Source organism: Oxyura jamaicensis, chromosome 3, assembly GCF_011077185.1.
Source record: "Oxyura jamaicensis isolate SHBP4307 breed ruddy duck chromosome 3, BPBGC_Ojam_1.0, whole genome shotgun sequence".
NCBI classification, from domain to species: domain Eukaryota; kingdom Metazoa; phylum Chordata; class Aves; order Anseriformes; family Anatidae; genus Oxyura; species Oxyura jamaicensis.
The window spans coordinates 23,932,472-23,957,191 of NC_048895.1; the positions used below are offsets into that span (position 1 = coordinate 23,932,472).

At 37.2% G+C, this 24,720-nt stretch overlaps 1 protein-coding gene across 6 annotated transcripts in view; it reads right to left on the minus strand.

The window, feature by feature from the left end:
* Positions 1-23,599, minus strand: part of EPRS1 (glutamyl-prolyl-tRNA synthetase 1) — a 38,658-nt gene extending 15,059 nt beyond the window's left edge. For 2 of the 6 annotated variants that reach the window (XM_035320610.1, XM_035320608.1), the window contains exons 1-19: positions 23,454-23,599; positions 21,237-21,321; positions 17,999-18,098; positions 15,777-15,933; positions 14,456-14,595; positions 13,725-13,819; positions 12,505-12,631; positions 11,757-11,949; positions 10,610-10,781; positions 9,942-10,175; positions 8,468-8,552; positions 8,074-8,133; positions 7,755-7,775; positions 5,608-5,718; positions 3,819-3,955; positions 2,884-3,091; positions 2,310-2,422; positions 1,572-1,689; positions 1,095-1,472 (exon numbers count right to left, since the gene is read on the minus strand). In XM_035320610.1, the coding sequence (XP_035176501.1) occupies positions 1,095-1,472; positions 1,572-1,689; positions 2,310-2,422; positions 2,884-3,091; positions 3,819-3,955; positions 5,608-5,718; positions 7,755-7,775; positions 8,074-8,133; positions 8,468-8,552; positions 9,942-10,175; positions 10,610-10,781; positions 11,757-11,949; positions 12,505-12,631; positions 13,725-13,819; positions 14,456-14,595; positions 15,777-15,933; positions 17,999-18,098; positions 21,237-21,321; positions 23,454-23,499 (2,580 nt within the window). In that variant the 5' untranslated portion in view covers positions 23,500-23,599. Of the gene's footprint in view, positions 1-23; positions 255-1,094; positions 1,473-1,571; positions 1,690-2,309; positions 2,423-2,883; positions 3,092-3,818; positions 3,956-5,607; positions 5,719-7,754; positions 7,776-8,073; positions 8,134-8,467; positions 8,553-9,941; positions 10,176-10,609; positions 10,782-11,756; positions 11,950-12,504; positions 12,632-13,724; positions 13,820-14,455; positions 14,596-15,776; positions 15,934-17,998; positions 18,099-21,236; positions 21,322-23,453 lie in introns of all 6 variants that reach the window. The other 4 variants (XM_035320612.1, XM_035320609.1, XM_035320606.1 and 1 more) reach the window with 3 other exon arrangements.
* Positions 23,600-24,720: the final 1,121 nt, after the last annotated feature.

Sequence of the window (24,720 nt, forward strand, 5' to 3'; positions counted from 1 at the left end):
AGAAGTATTCACTGCTACTACACCTTTGAAGCTTTCTCTGATTTAAGTTTGCGGACCACTTCGCCTTGTTCAGCTACTTTGCTGTACAGAGATTTGCTGTCTACTGGACATGGGGGTGGAAGAGTCAAAACAGGAGAAGACTGAGCAGGGACAAAGACCACAGGTGGGCTTCCAGGTTTGTACTCCTGGCCTGTCTGCTGTTTATATTCTGCCTTAAGGGATAAAAGGATTTCCACAGCAGCACCTATCTGATCCTGAAAGAAAAGGGTAGAAAGAGGGAGAAACAAAGATGTAGAGACATGAAACTCTGAAGTGCACATTACACTCTTTTATGAAAAGACCTGCAGATTATGTACACCTATTCCATTTTCCTAAGTATTTAGTCGAGTTGTTTCATCTATTATTCTCCTAATACAACAAAGTATCTGCAGTTAAGGAATATACAATTGTATCTATCCTGTATAAAATTGTAACAATAAAGTTTAGATCTTCCCATTGATTTAGATTTTATGGTGCCACCAAGACACTATTACGAACAGTACTTAACCACCAGGCACAAAGCGTATTACTTCCCGTCTTTTTTTTTTTTCTCTGCATTAGAAAGAATGAATACAGCTACTAGTAGCTATGTTTCTTATGCTCAGATCCAGCCAGAAAGAAGATATCTTGAAGATATTGGTTGTATTTGGATCTTTACTTTTCTCTTCTTTTTTAAGAAAATCTCTAAGTAGCACCAGATCAATCCTATGAAGTCACATAATTTGACTATATTTAATAAAAATGAATAAATAAAAACTGCAGGACACTTTTACCCCAAGGACCAGATTCAGATAATTAACCAACTCATGCACTGGGATAAATACTTCAGAACTAATAAATGTTTGTTAATATCAATAAAAATGCAAGTAAATTCCTAGCATTTTGTCATATTTATAGCTAAAAGAGTAATATTTGAAAACACAAGTCTTAATAGATCAGTCAAAATTATGATCATTGTAAAAACATTGAATCAACCCATTCACCTCCACAGGCAGAGGACGATGGGCTATGCAAACCCCCCAAAAAACAAACAAAATAATAGTTTAATCAGCCACCTTAGGTGCTTTTGCAGCTTTCAGTTTTCGGACAACTTCTCCTTGGTCTGCTACTTTATCATACAGAGCTCTGCTGTCCAGGGTACCAGAGGTCTCAAGCTTTGAAGACACACACTGTTCATTTACAGACGTTGGAGGACTTCCAGGCTTGTACTCCTGGCCTGTCTTCTCTTTGTATTCTGCTTTCAAGGCCAGCAACTGTTTCACAGCTTTGTCAATATCTTCCTTTGCTGCCTTCTTAGCTTTCAAGTCACGAACTATATCACCCTGTGCAGACACCCTGTTGTAAATAACCAGATGGTCTTCAGATGCAGTACAGGTTGGAGTAGAGGTACCACCAACAAGTGGAGCAGACTTTCCTTTTACAGCTGAACTAGCCTTTAAAAAGAGGAAAAAAAAAAAAAAAAGCTAAATATTCAGCATGATGACCTTGTACAGTAATACATTTTACAGCACTTCTTAAGAACACAAATTCACCTCTTTCTTTGCAGTTTCAGCCTTGGTCTTCTCTTTTGACCCAGATGTTGGCATTTCCTTAGTATGTCCATCAGGAATGTAAATCAAAATGCATGGGGCTTCTTTACAACTATAAGGACTATAAGAAGATTTATTTAAAAAAAACACCAAGAAATACAAGATAACACACAAAACATTTATTGCAACAAATGTTCTGCTCTTCAAGTTGCTCTTTCACAACTCCATATTTACCTTTGTATACAGGTGTAGTTATTCAAATGTACATAATTGGGGATCTGTATTGATCCCTGTTATGAACAGCAAGTTCTCTTTATGTAATAATGCTATGCTGAACCGTTGTGTAATTTTAGATGTTTGATAATTTTGTAAAGAACTGTTACAAAGAATATTTCTGCACACTAATTGGGCAAATGACTGTTTTAATCTGTAACACTGTTCCTTAAATTATATACTTAGAATCAGAACAAGGAAACCTGATCTCTACTAAGTCCAAGGTAGTTGAGGTACACCAAAAAGTGCCACACACTTGCCTCAGAGAGTTGAAGACAGGAACATAGACAAAAGCCATGATAGTCCACAAAAATAACCTACAGAAAAGTGGTGGTAAAGAGGACGGTATTTGCAGCATTGGTGAAATATTGGCAACCTAACTCTTGCCATGATGTGTGAACATCTTGAAACACAGCAAATTAAAGCAAATTCTGTGAAGTTTGCTTGGGCTGTTCTTAAGTAGCTTACCTCACTGGCTCATAGGGTTGATCACAAATAAAGAATCCTCTTCTCTGAAGTTGTATTATGTCCCCTTTTTTTAAATCCCTAAGGCAAGGATCACCTAACATCAGTTCTTCTTGCTGTAAGAGTAAATAAAAATAGTAAATAAAAATCAGTCCAAACCTAACAGGGCATAAGAAACAGTAAGAAAAATGGCAGAGCTGTTGAAGGATAGTGGTAATTTTTTCTAAGTGTTGATATGTCAGTTAATTCTAGAGGCAGCAGAACAAGTACTAACAAGCAGATGCCGTACTATAAGAATGTAACATGACAAAAAAAAATTAAGTATTGGTCCCAGATGTGTAAGAACCAGGTAATGCATGAGTATAAAAAATTACAATTCAACTCACGTTATTACATTTCAATTCCTGTTATTATGAGAAGCTGAATGGAAAGCACAGGAACAAGATACACATCCTTTGCTTATTTGAAAAATTAAGTTTGTCAAAGTTTTAAGGTCAAAAAACAGTAACAAGAAATAGCAATGGCAAAAAATAAAATAATAAATCGTTGTAAAATATAAAGGGGAAAAATACTTTACCTTGCTATTTTGGTTGATATATTGCTTGAAATCCTCATCTTTACCTAGAACTGGCTTAGTGATTAGATGTTCATAATTAACACAGACAGTTGGGATGAGTGGTGCACGTGGAGTATCTGCTAACCAGGTGATCTTTGTGGTTTTTTTATAGTCCTTATTCTCTAAGTTCAACTTGGTATCGATGGACAGAATTTTTCCACTTGAATTTCTACAGGAAAACAGAAAGGATGAGAGCAAAACCTAAATGATTTGTTCTCATTTGATACTACAGTACATCAACAGATCCACTAAAAAAGAAATTGTTCAGACTTCAATTTTCAAAAAAATAGTGTGGAAGCTGTAGGAAATGGAAAAGCATAGTCACTGCTGTTGAAGTTCTCCTTTACTTTTGATTTTTTAAATATCAAAAGACACTTCAGAACATGGGAAAAATCTCTACCTATTCGTTTTACATTCTCTGTACTGACTCACTCCATTCTGCCAGTGTTTCAACACACCTATTTCCAAAATATTATGATGACATTAATGGTCTCCTTCCCTCACCCCAGTTCTGCAACTTACATTTTGATTGGTTTAGTTTTTTAGTATGCAAAAGCATGTATTTCTTACAGAATAAAAATTGTTAAAATTCCAAGTTGTGTGGTGGTGTTTTTTTTTTGTTTTGTTTTGTCTGACAAAGCTGTTTCACAGTGGAACACCACCAACACATAGACAACACTGAATAAGGGAGACATGCAGTAGGACCGACTGGTGATTTCAGACCTGGATCTATAGTAAAACATGCTCTATGCCAAACATCCAGCTTTGTGATATATTTCAAAGTAGATATCTCTATATATACCTGGACAATCACTGAAACTGTTAAAAGATACCTACTACAAACATCAACAAAAAGTTGAAAAACAGAAGTTAATTTCATCTCCCGGTATTTTTACCTGTTTAATTTAGTGATGATAATATTGCCCCAATTTATGAATGTAACCACCTCTCCCTCTGTCAGGGTCTCTGCATCTGCACCCTCGATCAGCACTCTGGAGCCATACCACACAGGTTTCAACCCAACATCGGCATTCTGTGAAAAATGATGTTTATTTCAAAGGAGAGGCTATTACACAAACTGGCTAAATTTAATGCAGTGCTAAAGCACTGCTTTCTTTATGATAGAATATAGATGAAGATAAAGGACTTAAAATAACAGTAACAGAAAGCAATAGTATTCGTTTGTAACTATCTCTCAAGTTTCTAGTTCACAAGCGCTGCATACGTTCCTGACATTACATTCAAAAATTATATCCCCAACAATAAATCCAAAACAACTGACAGCATACCCTATTTCCTTTAAGTCCACACATTTTCAAGATCTTACATGTAAAGACTAACTAACTCTTAATCAAATTTTCATCTTGTTATGCAAATTCACTTCAAAACAAGTTTCTTAACTCTCAGCTTCCCTTTTTTACAATTAATTTGGAATTAAATATGCAGCTTCTCTCAGCTGGATAGATTTTTAAATATAGTATTACTTATTATTGCTTAGAACAATAAAAATACTCAGCTTTATAGCATCTAAATGATGGAGTTGTTTTTTGTTGTTGTGTTTTGATTTAATTTTATTTTTCTTTAAATGCAGACAGATGGGAGCTCAGAATTGTTCAACTGATCAGGAGATTGAAATTTGTTTCTTCTGGTCAGTACTTACTTCATTACATACTGGAGGTGTCATTTTTAATAGCAATTTTTTAGCATGCAGGCGTATCTGACCAAACTTCTTTTTGACTCTAAGAGTCACAATTCTTACTTGCATCTACTCAAAACATGTTTTCCTGTGAATCCACCACAGGGAAAAGGCCAAACTAGAGGCTGACCTTTAAGTTACAAGAAATTGCCACAGATGTATTCAGAGCAACAAAGTGAAGAAGAAAAAAAAAGATAAAAACTTGAAAAACATTCAGTTGCTTCTCAGTTAAGTTTGGTATCTAAGGGATGCTTTCAGAGAACCTGAAGTATAACTTGAGATGTCATGCTCAAAGTAAAGCATCTTTCCTAACTGTAGCGGAAAGAAAAAAATTGTACCAGCAACACAGGCCCCTTCTTAACAGATATTACTCTGTGAAGTGATTACTAAGAGTTTCAGAACAGTAAGAACTGAACTCTTGCTGATAACTATTTGCTACCTGAATTTAAAAGCCACATCCAAAAAATCCAGGTAATGGTAGAATTAACGGTTTCATATTTCACTTTTCTACGTAAGTCTAATTTTATACAATATTTTTTAAAAAATCTTCCCCTTCTTTCTCCTCATATTGCATTCCTCGCTCTTATGGATAAGCAGTACCTACTGTATTGTAACCATAAAGCTTGCATGAAACTTTATATTCAAACATCTCTCTCAAAGTTTGTATTAAACAATAATAAAAATAGTCTTAGCCTCACTCCATGTTTGTAGTTATCTCGCTTCTTCTGCAAACTCCTTTTTGTCATTACTGTATCTATATGCTTTGGTAAATATATAAACTGCAGTTTCCTACATCATTCTCTTAAATGAACAAACATGTTCAGTAATTGCCGACTTCCTGACAATTTTATGAAAAAAGCACACCTTGGTTTTATCTCCCGCAGTCCAAATAATTTAAATGAGGGACTCTCCTTGCTGACTGCTCTACGCCAATGTACTTCCAACCTTACTGATCTGCAATACAAGAATATCAAGAGCAAAGCGAGAACCTTTGGATGTTTAGCCACTTCTTTCATCTCCTCTTGAGCTTCAGGAACATTTACTGGGACCACTGCGTCTTTCAGTAAAGCAGTGTACCGAGGAGCTACTGGGTCTATAACCTACAGAAAACAAATGAGGGGCATAATGAATATGACACTGACAGAGAAATAAGATGTTGTATAAAACAACTATAAAAAAGGAATATTGATTGGTATTCTTTATGTTACTGCATTTTTTAATGTATACCCTAATGTTACTTTGATCCAAATTTATAAAAGATAAAAAGTGAGAGAACAGTGATAATAAAAAGAGTTTCCCTTCTTTACTGAAATACTTTGAGTAAAAACTGTGCATTGGATACTGCCATCAGAAGTAACCAAATTTATGAGCTGATACCTCACTGGGAAGATAGTAAGAAGTACTTTGATAGTTTTACTGTTCAAAAATGGTATTAAATTTGGATCACTTTCTGTCTAGGTAGCTGAATTTAAAGCAATCATTTATTGGTGCAGTTCTCTTTTGTCCAGCAGCACAAGACCTGATCCCATACTAATTTTCCGGTGAGTACTCCAGGAATCAGGGACAGACCTGGCTATAAAGGAAGCACCAATTAAGTCTCAAATTTTAACACAGCAGCATTAGATACTATAATAAGGCAACATCATAATATTGGCTTCATCAGGATTTCTACAACTTGAGTCTGGCAAGGAAAGGATACCATCAAAACTTCTCCCTATATTTTTATTGTCTATTCTCAAACTCAGCAAAAGCAGTTTTCCAAGGTGTTTTTCATACCTGAAATACTGGTTTGACTAACTGTTCTGAGGAACTTAAAAATATAATTCGAGTGAAATAGTTCTCTAGGACTAAAAAATAGATCTACCAGTTTAACTGGAAGCTAACACAAAGGAAAACATCTGCTTTTATTAATATAGAGTGACTTCCCTCCCTCCAGTTTATGCCTGCATAAGTGAAAAACTATGCAGAAAATGTAGGAAAAAATATTTAGCATCTAATTACTTGACATAAGTAAGGTGATAGATATATTTTAAGTCACACATTCATAAGTTATTATTGAAGCCAGACTCCTAGATGTTAAAGACATTTTAAAAAAGGACTTTTGTACAAAGCATTTGGACAAGACTTTTGGACAAAGCATTTGTATTATGTGATTTAATATCATAATACCATAATTTTGATAACTAAACGCCTGAATTTTACAATGTTTTTACTAGGCTCTTTATTTTACTCATAACCCACATTCCTGCCTCAAACTGCAAATGTTAAAAATATTGTAAATATACTACTGATTAACATGTAGAATAAGAGTTCTCACTAATCAAGTCTTTGAGTTTAGAACTACCTGCATGCAAACTATTGCTTTTGTTCATACTGCAGTTTGCAAGCTATCTGCACAGACAGATGTGAACAAAATTAACTAATAAATGTGGTGCTGTCTAAGGAGTTGGAGATCTAAGAAAGTCAGCTTAAAAGGCAATTCAAAAAAACGAGCCCTGACAGTCCATTGTGGATTTCCCCCCATGTGTATGCAGCAACAGAAAGAACCAATTCATAAACCTCTGTGTACGTAGCAGACCAAATGCAAAATACATGAATGAATACAAGACACATGCCAGACAAGCAAAAGCTACTTAAATGAACAGATCTGGGTACTATCTAAGCAAAAACAAGCAGGAATCCCAATGCAAAATAACAGGTGTTTCCACAATCACACAAAATATGCAATCAGCATTCTAATAATTCGCCTTATTATAGTGTCCAAGCATCCGCTGCCAAAAAGCAACTAACCATGTCAAGATGCAGTATTCCTTGTTTGACATTCAGTTAGAAACATCAGCAGTGCTGGCTTTATCTACACAGGCAGTATACCCAGCATCTTAGATTTTGCCACTGAAAGGAAAAGTGGCTGACATGGATCAAATTGAGTAATACATACATTTATGTTAACGGATAAGCCAAACCAGAAACGGGCAGCATTTTAAAGCTAGGAATAATGCATTTTCAGTGGGTTTGTAGAGCTCCTGTTATATACGCAAATGTGACTGTGCTATGAAGCTGCAAAAATGATAGCTTATGCTACGTATGCTTACAGCACTGTAAGCTATATGCTAAGGTAAAAAGCATTGAGTAATACCTTCTTACAGATAGCTCGCAGCTTGAAAGCAGAAAAATGAAATGCAGTTTTCATATCAGCTTTACATATATCATTATATTTTCCCATACTACTAATTAAGGCAAGTAAGTATTGGTTTAGGAGAATCGACAGGATTAGTGCTAATTCAGGTTAGAAAGGGGAGGCGGGGGGGACATTCCATTTTCCTGAAAGTGTGCCAAATGATGCAACATATTGCAACTACTACTTGTGTTGATAAGCACTCCAATGAATGCTAAATTTTCTACATATTCCAGACAGAGGATATCACAAGTAATTTCAAATTCAAGTAAACACATACCTTTTTGTTAAAGGACCAAATTTTATCCCACTCCATATTTACAACAGATCGAGAAGAGCCCTGGAAAACAAAAACTACCCATGAATATACAGTCTAGCTATTAGATCCATTTAAAACAAAGTACTTTAAAGACTGAGAACCCTCTGCTATTTGCATTCATCAAAACAGTTTAGATAGGCACCTCGAGCTTGCAAAACAAGTAATTTTTTAAACACGAAACCTGTTACAGCATTTTGCAAGGACCTGCTTGTATGTTTTAAAGCAGTACACATGAAAGCAGCAAGCCTTCAGAAGAAGAAATCTAACAGTCACACAAGTATTTTAACTAAAACTTCGTGAAAACTTATCCTCACCAAGTGAAACTCAAATGATCAGAAAAGAAGGAAATACCCACCTGAGCAGCAATAAACTGTTTTAGACCTTCAACTGTCATGCCTCTTCTCAGGACACCACGCACAGTGGGAAATCTTGGGTCATCCCTAGCAGAAAAAGTTTTATCAATATCACATGTTAAATTCTCCCTATTAGTTAGATTACTCAAAAACTTTAGTAATGCTGCTGCATGTGAAAGGCACAGCTTCAATGCACTGTGCTTGCGTGAATGAAGAGTTAGATGAGAAGACCTAACTGAGAAGACTAAGCTCTTATCCATAGAAAATGTCTGGTGGAGATTCTCTTCTACTTTACCCCAGGGACGTAAACCGTCTCTTAATGAAGTAGCTCTTTTCATATGTCTGTTCAATCTTAAGTCTCTCAAAAACTGACAAGGTACATGTTATGTCCCTATCACATTACATACTTTTCAACAGCACCTTAACAATGAAACCTGAAACAATAGGTCTTGATACCTACTTGCTCACGAGAAACCAGAAAGAAGAGTGACAATGGCAACGTTATCTCTCAGTGATAGAATTTTATGATTTTCTTGTTATGCATGAAATGAAAAGGCCTAATCTGAAACAATCTGAAATGCAAAATGCGTGTGGTGGGAATACGGATTAAACCTTGCTGAGGCCCTAATACAGAGGCTTACCGAGGGAGAGGTGATCATACAATAGCTACATTAGCAGAAATAAAAAAAATGACTCTAGTAGAGTGGTTGCATGCATAAGCTTGGAATCTAGGCTTCCAGCAGTCAGAAAAGAAAAACAATCCAAAAAAGGCTTATATGATACCTCTAGCCAGGACACCCAGAGGCAGACTGGGTACTTACTTAAAATGATGCCCCAAAGGCTGAGAAGTGCTTAAAACCAGCCCATGAAAAACACTACAATAGGTTGTCTGACTTGGAATTACCCACGAATTTCTTCAGAATCCTTTACTATAAGGAAAGGACTTCAGATGGTGTGTTCCCACAGCTAGGTCACTGTGGGAAAGAACCAAGGAGGTGACTCTCTACACTTTGACCTAACTGCAGAAGTGTAAACCCACTGCTCATCCTTTCTAGGAAAATACATAAGATACCAGACCACCAAGAATCCTCTGTCTTCTGCAGAAATCCAGTTAACAATTAAAAAATAATGTAAGATAAAGAAGTCTGGAACAGAAGGGAGAAAAATTTCTGGCATAGCTCAGGAATGTATCTGATGACTCAGTGCGGAAAATGTGTAAGTAGCAAGAGCTAGAGTCCCAAAATAAGCTACCTTATATTTATTTTAGGATATGAACATGCATATATACACATTTACTGTAGCATAGTAAACAGTCACATTGTGCATTCAGAAGCCATTGTAATTAATCTGTTCTCAAATTCTGTTTAAAAATTATTCATGCTGCTTTGATACTTAAGCACTGTCCGAAACAGAAAATGCATACATCAGTCACATGTATCTTCAACAACAATGCTGAACTACAAATGAGTAACATACCATCCATCCACGAGCCCTTCATTGACAAACCATGTAAGCTTTCTCTTGGATAACACAGTGTTGTTGAGGTTTAGCCTGCTGTACTCCCATATATATGGCTTCCTTATGCCCAATGCCTCAATGATCCAGTAGAATTGTTCATCTCTGTCATGGTATTCAGTTGTTCTAAGTGCATGTGTGACACCTTCAATAGAGTCAACAATGGGGCAGGCAAAGTCGTACGTGGGATAAACCCTTGAAAATAAAGACCTTCAATTGGCAAGGCAGAAGAACAAAACACTTTCCTCATATTTAAATGATTAAAATAAGTATCGTTTACATTTAGATATTAGAAATATTTAGTGTATGATCCTAAATGTCTTCAGATCAAGCCTTCTTTAATAGAACATGTACAAAATAGATAACCCACAAAAAAAGAGCAATACATTTTTAAAACAAAGAAAGCCATCGGGAAATTAATTGATCATTGCATTAATATTCAAGACTAAAAAAATCCTACACTACTACTGTTTTCAAACAAAGAAGTTTCAGAAAGTCAAGAGACTCATTACATATTCTGACTGAAAAATACCAGCAGGTTCCAATTATTAAAAGAAGTTTACTACAGAATGGTAAATACCCTGAAAAAAGCAAAAATCACATGCCACACAAGAAGAAATTTAACATACTTGTAGGTACTACCAGTACGTGGGTGAGGCTGGTTTTTACAACGATAAAGAGTTGGATCTCTCATACATCCATTGTTACTATTCATATCTATTTTTGCTCGTAGACAACAAGTTTGTCCATATTCTGTTCCCTTTTTCATTTCTTCCCACATTTGTAGATTCTTATTAACACCTAAAACCAATAAATAATTTTCTTAGTTATTATGAAGTTGATTGAGAAACACTTTATTACTGCAGTAACAAAAGGCAAAGCCACCACCTTTGACACCACCCTTAGACACATTTTACGTTTTGAATTTTTTTAAAGTGGTAATAAATGGTGATGAATTCACACATACTCAGATTTACTGCACCTGTCTAAAGGTATAGTTACTCCAGCCCTGCAACACTAAACATTTTTGGGGGTACTGTTGGATGGAAAGCTCAGCGTGGTCCAGCAATGTGTACTTACAGCCCAGAAAGCCAAGCATATCCTGGCCTTCATCAAAAGAAGTATGACCAGTAGGTCGCAGGAGGTGATTCTCCCCCTCTACTCTACTCTTGTGTGACCAGACCCAGAGTACTGTATTCAGCTTCAGGGCACCCAGCACAAGAAGGACATGGACCTGCTAGAGCAGGTCCAGAGGAGGGCCACAAAAACGATCAAGGGGCTGGAGCACCAGTCCTATGAAGGCTATGAAGGCAGGCTGAGAGAGCTGGCGTTGTTCAGCTTAGAGGAGAAAAGGCTCCAGGGAGACCTTGTAAGTGGCTTTTCAATAACTAAAGGGGGCCCACAAGAAAGATGGGGAGAGACGCTTTATCAGGGGGTATAGTGACAAGACAAGGGGCAATGGTTTTAAACTATAAAAAGGTAGGTTTTGATTGGATAAAAGAAGGAAATTCTTTAGTTTATGAGTGATGAGACACTGGAACAGGTCGGATGAGGATTTGGGCAACCTGATCTAGCAGGTGGCATCCCTGACCATGGCAGAGGGTTGGAACTACATGATCTTTAAGGTCCCTTCCAACTCAAGCCTTTCTATGATTTCCAAGTTTCTACAAGAACCTTACAGTTATGCAATTAGTTACTTCATTCAACTTTTAACAAAAATCAAGTTGATGCCAAATTAAAGATACAAAAGCAAAATGGAAGTTTAAAACTTCTTACAGTTATTTCTGTGTTTAGATTCCATTCTTTGTTCACGCTCTGCTTTCATTTGTTCTGCAGGAGTATCATCTACATATGCCTTCCCTTCTTGAATAAGCTGCTCAGCATATTTCATTATTGTTTCAAAGTGATCTGAGGTATATGTAAATTGATCTGGTTTGATATGCAGCATTGCAACATCTTCAAGAATAACCTGCAAAGTGTGAAATTGTATACTATAACATTCTAGAAAGTTAATTTTCTTAAACCTCTATCTTCTTCATGACAGATGACATGTTTAAACACTCCATAGTGCAGGAAGGCTAATGCATAAAAATAATATGACATGTACGAAAGGAACAAGAGGCAGGCACTTACTGATTCACAGCCTATGATTATATGAGATCAGACAGATAACTTCAAGAAAGAGGTAGGACAAGAAAAGGAGATGAAAATTCAATCTGTAAGAAGTAATTTGTTTAAGTGATATTTCTAACAAAGACACAAGTATTACAAGAGTTGCATATCTACATACTGTAAAATACATACTGGAGAAAGGGAAGAAATAAGCTACCAATAAAAGGTATAATAATAAATAAAAGGTTTTTAAGGTAAAGATGTAAATTTCTTGCAAGTGTGAGACTTAAATGTATTACCTTTGCCTTAAAAATCTAGTGCAAAAAAAAAGTGTGCAACAACAGATCTGTACGCCATTTACCTTTGAATTTGCTTAATACAGTGAATGGACTTCCCTGTTCTCTTATCATACCTTTTCGAAGTCTTCCTTCTCTTTTTCTGGATTCGTGTCATCAAACCTCATAATAAGTTTTCCTTTGAAGTTAACTTGGTAGTGCTGATTTAGCAGGGCAGCTTTGGCGTGACCGATATGCAGGTATCTAAAAATAAAGAAAAATAAATAAACACACCAACACTATTTTGGTTAGACTTTTTGTTTTTGTAAGGGAAGAATGAATGGAAAGCAATACATAAGTTAAACAAAAATAATATTTTTTAAAAAAGACAGTACATTTATGAAAATAGATTATGCTTTTTCTACCATAAATTTACTAGTTAACTGTTTAAAATATCTAAATCAGTAAATTTTAGGGTCACCATGGATATAAAAATAGGACTTGAATTATCTCATTTGACAGACTAACTTGAACCGACTTTACTGATGATACTTAGTAGCCACAAGATAATCTGAACCTATTGCATTCAGAAGACTGGAATTTTCTAAAATACAATGAAACCACCATTCTTATGTGCAAGCTACTGTTAATTTAAATCAAATACAAATAAAAGTAAAAAAAAAAAATAAAACTAACTCCCAAAAATTTAAAATACACAAGCCCCTAAAGAACAGCTTTAGCTAAAACACCAGAATTAAACCATTAAATGCTACTAAAGTAATGTGAGAACCATCTATGTTAAACAGATATATAACTCATGATAGAGTGATAGTTTATACTGGACTAAAAGAGTAAGATCCATAAGCACAGATGTCATGTGATACTAAACAGAGAGTTTACTGAAGAAGTGTAATAGGAATTTCACAGCTTATCAGTCACATCTAAAAAGAAGCAGAAAATGAAAAGCTTGACAAAAATTTTGTTTATGAAATCGGCTGTGTATTTCTTACTTCTCTTTCCTATTTATCTATTGGTAAGAGTAAAGTTCTATGTACATGACACATTTGGTAAATAATATCTCTGCTGAATAAAATATTTCTACACTCATAAGTCATTTCTGACTACCCCTGCATTAACTACATCGGCAATTAAGATGATTAAGAATAGATGAGATAGAGGCTGGCTGTGAGGCTCATCACATCTCCACAGTTTGGTCTTTATGGGTTTGTTTGTATCTTGAACTACATATAATCTGGATGCCCAGGCCAAAGGCCTCCATTACACATCTAGTCTAAAGCTTCCTAAAGGGATACCATCCTATACACCCTGCCCTTCTCCCAGTATTTATGCCTCTTACCCGCTTGCTTCAGGAGGAAACCTTACAATGACCTTTCCCATCTCTGCACCAGGAAGTTCAACAAACTTCCCAACATCAGCTTTCTTTTCTGTTGCCTTAAAAAATAATGGAAACATAGTTACAGATCACATTAGATGAACAAAGAGATATAAAACCTCATATACGTGCCTGTGCTCCAACATCTCCTTTCAAAACAGACAACAAAAAACTGTCATACTGGTCCGCAAGTTAATCTCTTCAAAACTTTCACATTACTCTTAGTATATCAAAGCCAGATTAATTCTGGAGTTCCAAGTTATTCTGTCTTCAGATTTGATCCAGGACTGAAAAGTCCTCCAAGTTGTTTAATTTACCACATAGAAGAAAACCAGTTGCTAGCTAGGTTTATCTCAGTGTTTTTAACCTGATTGTGATTTACAAATTCTATCAATTACAGACTTTCCAGGTCTATCAGGATCCTTGAAATCATTGTTAAAGGAAACAATATAGCTAGAGAGCAGTGCTTACTCAGAGGTGACTTTTTTACATTATTCCATTTAAGCTTTGAACTACACCACTCAAGCCCATCTAAATAAAAAAAAAAAACTGACAATTTTGTAACAGTTTACCAAATAATAATTTACAATGTAACTAATTCCATTTAATTCTCTAAGTTAAAAAGAAAAAAAGTTCCTCATAGTATATTCATGCAAATAAAGCTACTCTCCTGAGAAGATCTGAGTAAAGCTTACCATTTTGATCTTTGGTGTACCAGAAACCCACTTGGCTCCTACAGACTGAAAAGTTTGTTGTACCTCAAGAAAGCCATACCATCGCTTTACATGGATGGGAGCTTCATTTTGCTGTAATTGTTCTTGCCAGATGTTATTATCTGTTAGGAAACAGAATTTTCAAGCTATTAAATTATCAAAATGGAATGATTACCAACAGTAGTTCTTAAGACCAGTAAAAGATTATGATTTTTTAAAATCTACTTATTCCTTCTTCTGAGAAGACATTTAGCCATGAGGACATAAGTCATTTTAAACCATATTAAACAGGCAAACTCCCTCCAAACCTAAAAAAAACTGCATTCATTTTGGCTTCAGCAGAACAGAAGGTGCAGCAGACTGCACAACATGCACTTTTCTTTGTATTGCTCACTCCAAAATTAGTAACTTTTTTTTTTTCAAAACAGAAATGCAGGGTACCCCTCTAATGTGTCTGCATTTGATGTTTTCTAAGCTCTTTCAAAAGTGAAGCATGTATCAATACTGACGTTTATTACTGAAGACTCAATTTCCACACTAACATTCAAGGAGCAACTTCACTAAAAGGACTCACTAAAAGAAATGCACCCATTTCAGTTCTCTCTCAACAACTATAACTTTGAAAAACTACTGAATGATGCTAGCCTTTACCCTTGCACATGCGTTTTACTTTCAGGAGGAATTTTGTCATATTGAGTGATGGATTGACACCTATCAATTTTAGACATACTTCTGAAAGAATATAAAAAAACAAATCCATAAAAACAGTTCATCAAATCTTATTTTATCTTCTGAAGAGTATTTCAAAGTGTAACAGACTCCTTTTAGTAACTCAAATTAAACATCAAAGAAATGCATTCTGCTAAGGCAACATAACTGCAAAGTCTGTGCATACAATTTTACTTTGTAGTCCAAAATTCAAATATTAAACCTAAAATTTTGGGCCAAGGGAAAGTGTCCTATATAAGAAGCTGGCAATAATGGCATTATTATAGTTAACACAAAATAAGTTTTTGTGTTAAAAATAGTATTTCCATTCATAAATACATCATATAAATTTTCACATATACAAATTCAAAAAACTTCCAGAGCTTCCTTATCCATACTATTCCCATCTCTACTGATGCATAGGCCAAAGCAGTATGCACAATAGTATAGAGTCTAGCATAAAGCTACGAGTTGCTACTAGCCGCCACAAAATAAATAGATCAACAAACAAACAAACATACATACATACATACATTTGGGAACTCCTGATATACTATGACAGGAAAACAATGAAAATGAGAACATATACCAATACCTTTTAGGACAGCCCAGACACACAAGTCTGCAAGACTCAGCGAGTTTCCAACCAAGTAGGTTCTCAGAGACAGACAGTGGTTGAGCTCTTGGACTGCGGAAAGAAACTGGCTGGCAGTAGATAACTTTGTAGCACTGAACTCCAGCCAGTGATCAACCTAGTTTTAAGGGACGTTAAGATATTCAAAATTAGTAAAGGAATGAGAAAGAAATTTGTCAAAAATCTGAATGTACATTTAATAGCTGAACAGAAAATACTAACTTATTATTTTAGTTAACTTAATATAATATTAATATAACTTAATAACTTATTATTTTATTATATTAGTCTTACATATATTGGACATTAAACCACAGTAGATGTATAAATTACATTTAAAATAAATATACTGAAACTTTCACCCAGTGCTGTACTAGATGATTAAATTCAATTTCTTCCTTCAGGATGTATTCAAACTGCTGAAACTATACTGACTTAATTGAAGCTGTCCCCATTGGAAAAAGAAATAGTAGTTCACAGGCATTTATTTTATCAATACAGTGTACAGTAAATGGCAATCCTCCAACTATTTTGGTACCACATTTGTGCACTAGTTGATCTTTCTGGTATTACTACTGGATGAGTATGCCATTTTCCCCTCAGTCCCTGTCTTCTCTGCATCAGTTCCTTTCAGGCTTGAAGAAACCAAATCCCTACCCCATCTCATGTGCCTTCCCCCTTTCCTGCAGAAGTCTTTTTTTTTTTTTTTTCCTATAAAAGGAAACACATCTTGCTGCATAAATTCAAAAGAAAAAAATAAGAATCAAGCACTTGGTTGATGCTGTCCACAAATTGAATCCTTCAGTTCTACAAGAGACTACATCTCTCTTATAATCCTCTGTCCCTGTTTCATATTGAAGTGTTCTATAAACAGTGTAAAGAATCTTTCCAACATCTGAGCCTACGTGGCAGGCACAGATGTAATTATATTGCCACAGAATTCAGTTCAGTTGTTTGCAGTTACGTTCCAAAATATTTTGACCACAAATGCAGCTGTCGACGTACTTCTCAACGTACAGCATTATTTTTGAAAGATGCAGAAGTGAAAAGTATTTTATCAGAATTACCAATCTTAAAAGTGTGTTTGCAGAGGTTGTGGGGTTTAATTTAAAAACAGGTTTTGGGCATAAAATTTAAGTAGACACAAGACACACTATAACTTCTTTAATGCCTTACAAGCAATATATTAAAGACAATACTTCCCTTGAGACCAGCTATACAGGATGAAGATTGATTTGTACTAGCTTCAAGTAGCTGTAGAAAAGAGAGTTGATTCAAGTCCTTCTGTTCCCTCCCCAGGTTTCAGAGGAAATAAATTTCAATTCATCTACTAGTTTCAGTCACCAACTTAAAATTCATCTAGACTCAGGAAGAATTCCATCTCATTTCACATCACATCCACAATTTTTAACAACTTTTTGCAATTCCTGTAAGGAAGGAAAGTCCCTCTTTGGGAGAAAAAAAAAAAGTTCAATGCCTCCATGGCACCACTGGGGAAGTATTATGGAATGGACTTTATATACAGGAACATCCCATCACTGTGGTAAGATTCCTGAGCCAGAAGGCATCCAGCTTGGATCTCAAGCACTGAATTAAATCAGGGTCAGAGTTTTATCTGTCATATATGGCAAAAAACAACTTAGTACAAAAGTTGTACTAGTTTTGTACTTAGTAAAAAAAAGTACTTTACACAGTGGCATACTTTGTTAAGTTATAACATAGTTTGTTAAACATTTAATTATTTCCTAATTCATAGCTGCGGTAGGTAGCATATATATACAGTGTTCCTTGGTGTTACACTGAAGTATTACATGGTAGTAAGCAATGGCAACAGAGCTGAAAAAAACTGCAGGCATCATCTTAAAACTTCAAGTATCCTGTGTTAGCGAACTGTCAGAGTAAGAGTAGCTGTTGCAAGGGTAGGGAAGGGCAACCCTTTCAAAGCTCAGGTTTATAACTAACTCTTCTTTATAAGCAGCAGCAAGATTGAAAAAAAAAAAACAAACAAACAAAAAAAAACACATAACCTCCAAAAAAACCCTCAGCACCCACATAATTGGAAACTCAGCCTAACAATAAAATACAGAACAACAGATGCAAGATACTTAAAAAATAAAATTTAAATAATAATAATAAGACTGATCACAGGCAAGAAATGGGGGGAAGGCATGATTCTTTCTCACCTCAGTGTGTTCCAAAAGGTTTGAGCCATACAAGCCAGCAGAACTAGCAACTCTAGCCAGGTAACGAGCTATTGAATTCACATCAGTAAACGATACATTTCTAAAAAAAAATAAAGAGGCAAAACAAAGGTATAATATTAAATTCAATCTCAACTGTACACACATAGTTGAAACAAGTGTAAGGCAAAGAACAACAAGATTTCTGGGTGAAACAACAGTTTCCAGGTCACCAGAAAAAATATCTAGCAAAAGAACTTACTGATCCTCACTTTTCCATTACCAGATGTAACAACAAGCTCTTAATAATTAAGCAATTTTGTTTAAATAGACAGAAATGAAGAAAATAAAGCTCTTCACATCTGACAGAATGTGTAACTTGAGCTATGTATTTTCCAGAATGTAAGGAGCTAAATTGAGTTTTTTTTCTCCCTATTCTCTTTTCTTTCCTTTTCAGACAAGATGGATTACTTTGAAGAAGATTCCAGTAGAATCTGCAGTGGAATAGAGCAGTCTCCACCCTGGTTCTAAGGGCTAGAGTCAGAGGAGGGAAAAAAATAAAATTGTTCATTTACTTTGCTCAATTAGTACTACGTAGAGACCATCCTCTGTTGAACAGACTTGGCTGTCTGTAATTCTGTTTTTTACACAGCCATCTCCAGATAAACTAATTTGCACTTGCTTTCCCCATTCTGCTATTGAAAATATTTGACATCTGGAGGCCAAAGGCTCTCTGAAGAGCATACTTCTTCCTATTTTTAATCTCCTTTCTCCACCTTACATATAGCATTGCAAAAATCTGCATACTATCAGAAACCTAGCTTCAAAATAACCTAACATAAAAGTGAATATTTTCATTAACATTTACTGAAGAGCTTTGGAAGAAAGAAGCACCACAACCATCAGTTCTCCAGATAATACTGACCTCCACAGTCTCACATAGTTTACCGAATCGTTATTCCAGTTAATTTCTAAAATGCATTACAGAATGGTTCTGTGCAAAGGTCAGAAATACCAGCCTAATTGTAACATTACTCTGAAGCATGCACATGCTCATGACACAAAACAGAAAAGCTGGACTGCAGTTTGTTGCCTGATAGATGTAGGTATACCAAAACACTCCATACAGCCATCAGTGTTTAGCATTATGGTTTGTTGGACAGCTATTTCAACATGAAGTTTTGAAACTAAGGCTTCAGAAACAACCTATAAAATACTACTAAGCACCTCAAGTTAGTGATAAACTTTGCAGCCAACTAGCTGTCAGCCAAGTTTCAGCTAGTTAGCTGAGAAGTTAATCACCAGATTTTAAATGCACTTTAAATTATTACCTAGGCAAAAAGAAAAAAAAAAAAAAAAGGCAATTAAAAATATTGTCTTGTTCAGGGTCAAGCCTTTTCAACTAATGGTTCCCCCACAAAAAAAAAATCAAAGTCTGAAATATCCCAAGTGAATTTAAAGTCATGCCAAAATAAGATAGCTTCAGCAGAATTGATGCCATGAAATCCATTTACCAGAAGCATTAGTTGAGGTATGCGTTCAGCTGATGCTTCTGAAGTTACAGATACACTTTTAACTGACTTTAAATAGAGAATCAATTTTTTTCAAAATGATGGTACAACTGAGCAAGAGAAAATTAATGCAATTCTGAGGTTTGGAATAACTTCTTAAACATAATCCAACGCCAGGGATGAGATGATACTAATGCACAAAAAATCCATCTGATGAACGGTGAATTTAGACATTTTTTGCCTGAGACCAAAGAGCTGAAGGATTGCTTTTGCTTTACGTTTCTCACCATTTCTATAAGAGCTAAAATGAGTGGTTTTACAATGCAGTGGGAGGAAGGCAAATTAGTATAAAATTATTTAATAGAAGAACAGATTTTTTCATAGCTCATTATATAAATTTATAATATTCCAAGATCATCCCGATGTATTAAAGAAGTGTATATGAGCACGTATATCTTCTCATATATACATACACCTATACATACATGCATACACTGTCTAAACTGAGAAAGGAGTTTGAATCCAAAATCTAAGACTACTCAAGAGGATAACACTCATGCAACTAAAAAGTATCAAAAAGTATCCGATTATATTCTTATTACATTCTATAACCCACATAACGCGCACTAGAAATTGTTAATGCTGTACCAGTTAAGTCCCTGCCACATTGCTCTAGCTGTCATTCAGCACTGCAAATTCAGTACCATTGCTAGATAGGTCAAGAGAGGATGTGTAAGAACAGAAATTATAATAAAGAAAGAACTGTCATTTGAATTCAAGTCTAACATTTTAACAGTATCTTCTACTGAAACAGCTCACAAAACATGAGTCTGTGAGCAGGTCTGTGAATAACAGACCCTATTCTTCTGAACAACAACCAGGTAACCCAAAAACGACAGTTAAAATAAGTAATACTGAAGTCACCACAGTATTGATATATTTTAAGAATTTAATGTCTGTGGGAAAAAATTTGTCCCTTGCTATAGATATCAAATATCAGAGATTTCCATGGATATGTCAATGGTTTTTAGGATACTAGGATACCTTACATGACATAGAATCCAAGATTACAATGCAGAACTTACAAAGTTAGCCTGCATTTCTGATATGCATATGATTCTGTACATACCATAAGAAACACCCTCACATCCCAAACTTGAAAATATTTATTGCAATGAGAGCTAACTTTTAAAAGGACAGACAATAGCTTTCTACAAAAAAATTATAGAAGTATTTTGACAAGATGCAGATGGATACAATGGATAGCATGGCACAGTTAGTTAGCACTTTTCTGAGATAACACCATTTGCTTACATGCAGGAGCGAGACCAAAACGATGCCATATAAACCTTTAAAATTCATTCTATCACATATGTACACATCAAAGGAATAATTTACACCACTCTTTTGAAGTATAAAACGGCCTTTTTTTCCATAACTCATGGTACATCAAAAAGCAAATATTTAAACAACCAAGTGATAGGTACTACATAAATGACTGAAAGATACATGTGTGCAAATAAGAATACATACATTCTTTCCGTGAAAAGGAAATTTAGGATATATTGTAAATGTTTTTATCTGTGCTACAAAAATAAAATATTAATGCAGTCATCAATAAAACTGTCCTCCTCTTTCTCCTACCTGAAAAGGTTACCACCAGTGTTAAAACCATGTGACTTTAAAAATTGCTGACCCAAAGCTAGAAGGAGAGATGCAAAGTCACTTACTCAGATACACGAAGGATGGTTTCTTTGCCTTCTTCCACTGAAATTTTGATATCATTCTTCACATGTTCCACCGTCAGCAGAGCTCCTTTAAAAAGGAAGAGAAAAACACGCTCACCTTTCTTTCAGGAAAAATATCTTTCACAGCAGCAACAAAACAGTAACGTTCCTTATCAAATAAGACAAAGCACCAGAACTGGCTCCTTCAAGTAAGATTGCTCAGGGAAAAAAAAAAAAAAAAATCAGTGTTCAATCTCACACGCAGGAGACTTCTTATTCTTGGCATCCCTACGGCTTCAAATTGATAATGCCCAGCATACAATAATCTGCAGTGAGCTCAGCAATTGTCAGCAGCAATACATGTTGCTTCCTAAGGGTACTTTAAAAATGAGTCCTGTCCTCCAGAATATGAAGAGAGCATAATCAAATTATTTTACTTTAACAGTACAGAAACTTACACCACCACAACCCTAACAAATGCATCAAAAGAGATCAATTATTGAATATATCAGTACTTTCTGAACATGGATGAGACTATTTTTAACCTGATTTACTGTTTATGAAATGATTAGCCATCCAAAACCAATAAAATTCTATTCATGAGAAATACAGGAAGCTTATATAGTGTTTTCAGAGTAGTTCTTCAGTGACAGTAAAAGATGGCCTCTGGAAATAAAAGAATTATTGACGTTTTTAGGCTATATCATCAACTTGAAGACAGCTCTGTCCATATTCAAGGTGGTTTGATGCAAACCTGCTCTGATCTTGAGGCTCTATAGCACAACACAATAGCTCAAACAAAGCACCAAGATAACGTGGCTGTCTTATTTCTGGACTGGCTCTGGTCCAGACCCAGCCTGCTGAGCATAAGTAGAGGAGCTTGTGTTCTTCTGCTCTGCTCAGAAGCACGTCCTGACAGTAAGCTTTCCATAGGCACGTATTACTTGAAACTAGCCAAAGGGCTATGCTCTAGGTCTGGAAAGGCACCTAACCTGTTACAGTCTGCATAGCGTGCCACGCACTTTGTCTTCCCTAACGAGAACAGACAGACCACCCAAGGCAGATGGTATGGCAAGCTATAAATACACCACCCCAAACACCAGTCTCCGGAGCTAGGAATCCCCTAGCTCTCACCTCAGCTGCAAACCCTTCAGACATTAAGCTTACGTTAACAGTAATCCATACATGAAAGTCAGGATGACAACCCTTATGCAACGTGCTTGCGAGACACGTTAAGTATTTTAATAACATGCAAGGCAGTGCTTTGAAAACGACGAGCATTATGCATGCCCAGCTATGTAATTAATACCAGCGACACTAATAGCTACTACACTTTTCCCAGCGCGCAGCCATGACGAATAACACCAAGTAGGATGAGTGTGCTCGTCTTCCTAATACAAATGCTTGCCAAAGTGTTTCATCGGTAAAATGCAATATATCTGCAATGGTTATACAATCTTAGTGACACTTACCAGATATTAAAAAAAATCCCCAATCCCCCTAAACTAACGTTAACATCGCTCGTGTTGTGTCACATCTTCTCTATCAAGCCTGTAGAAGCAGGAATCTGGAGCAATGTTACCCAAAGCATATGTGCTACCATACCTTAAGGCTGCAATCGTGCAACTCGCATTCAATCCTGAAATGCGTTGGGGAATAACAGCAAAGAAGCAACCGATAAACTAAGGCGAAGAATGGGCAGAAAACGCACTTTGAATGCAGCAAGATGGAGAAATGGCACGGAACATGCATAACAGGTATCAGTTTCCCGACAGCAGGGAAGGCAGTGAAGACGGTTCTTAGGTTTTAAAGGGAAAAAAGACAGACCCGAGAAAGCGAGATTTGCAGCGCCACTCTGCCGAGGCAGCCCGGTCTGGGGGCAGAGCGGGGCAGCAGCCTAGCACGAATTACGCTGCGGGGCCGAGGCAGGCCCTGCAGAGAGGCCCTGACCCTCCCCCGGCCCTCCAGGGGGCTGCCCGCGGCCCTGGAGCCGCCCGGGGGCGCGGAGGGAGGACGGCCGCTGCCCGCCCGGCCCGCCCCGCTGCCCAGGGCCGCATGATGCAAGGCGGCGGCCACGCGGCAGGAGAGGAGCGGGCGGGGAGCGGGGTCCCGAGCGCCCCCGGGGGATGGGGAAGGGCAAGGGGGTCCAGGGGGGACGGAGGGAGGGGAGCAGAGGGAGGACGGGGGGTTCCCGGGTGCCGGGACCCCGTCCGCACTTACCGAGCGGGGCGCTGCCCGCCGCCACGGTGAGGCTGAGCGCCGCCATCCTCCGCGGCACCGGGGCGGGGCGGCGGCGGCGCCAGCTCGGCGGGGCGGGGACACGCGTCACGTCCTGGGGGCTGCCCCGTGAGCGGCCCCGGCCGGCTGAGCGGGTGCCCGGCGGGCGGTGAGGGCGTCCTCACAGAATCATTAGGGTTGGAAGAGACCTCCGGATCATCTGGCCCAACCATCCCCCTACCACCAGTGTCACCCACTGAACCATGTCCACAGGCACCACGTCCAACCTTTCCTTGAACACCCCCAGGGACAGTGACCACCACCTCCCTGGGCAACCCATCCCAATGCCTGACTGCTCTTTCTGAGAAGAAATGTCTCCTCATTTCCAACCTGAACCTCCAAATAACAAAGGCACCTCTTTCCTCACCCTGTTGTGCATTCCCTTCCTCTCAAACACACCGCCGACCTCGCAGCGGGTTGGACCAGCCTTGCGATGGATTACAGAAACACCGTGCTAGCAGCTTCTGGCAGGGGCAGACCCAAGTTCACATTGGTGCAAGGACAATGCACTGTCATGGTGCTTTTTTTTTTTTTTTTTTTTTTTTTTTTTTTTTTTTTTCTGCCCTATTTTATAGCCAATATGCCAGCACCTAATTTGCTTGCGGAGAAATGGTGAAACGCTTGATCAGTGGGCCAGAGCTGTCCAGGGCGGCAGGGCAGCAGTATAGCCAGGGCATGATGGCACCCGCTGCACCAGCTGGCGTCCCTGGTCCCTGCCACAGTTTCATCTCCTGTTTTCTCTGTATCTACCCCCATTAGTAGGCATTTTAGTTTTCATAAGCATGGGAAGTGGCTCCACGCAGAACTATGCTTATATCTTGGATAGGAGTATGCCATATGTGCTCTCCTTCCAGTCAAGCGACAGCAAATGAGCAGAGATCAATTACAGCCGAATCCCCAAACATACATGAGATGTCAGAAGAAAATACGGATATAGAGACACAGATGAGTATTACTAAGCTCTGTACTTGTATTTTGGTGACGATTTCAAGGAAAGACACACGGAGGCAGGCTTTAAGTCATTCTACATTTTGAAGTCTTTTGCAAATTCAGATGCCAATTTTGATGTGAATCCTAAAGCATGCATATCCAGGAATCCTGGAGGGAATTATATATAACTGAGTGAAAATGAGTCTGTACTTGCTACGTAGCAAACCTCAGTCGCATTCAATATATGGAGTGACTCAAGTTATGAGAAGCCAAAATATGA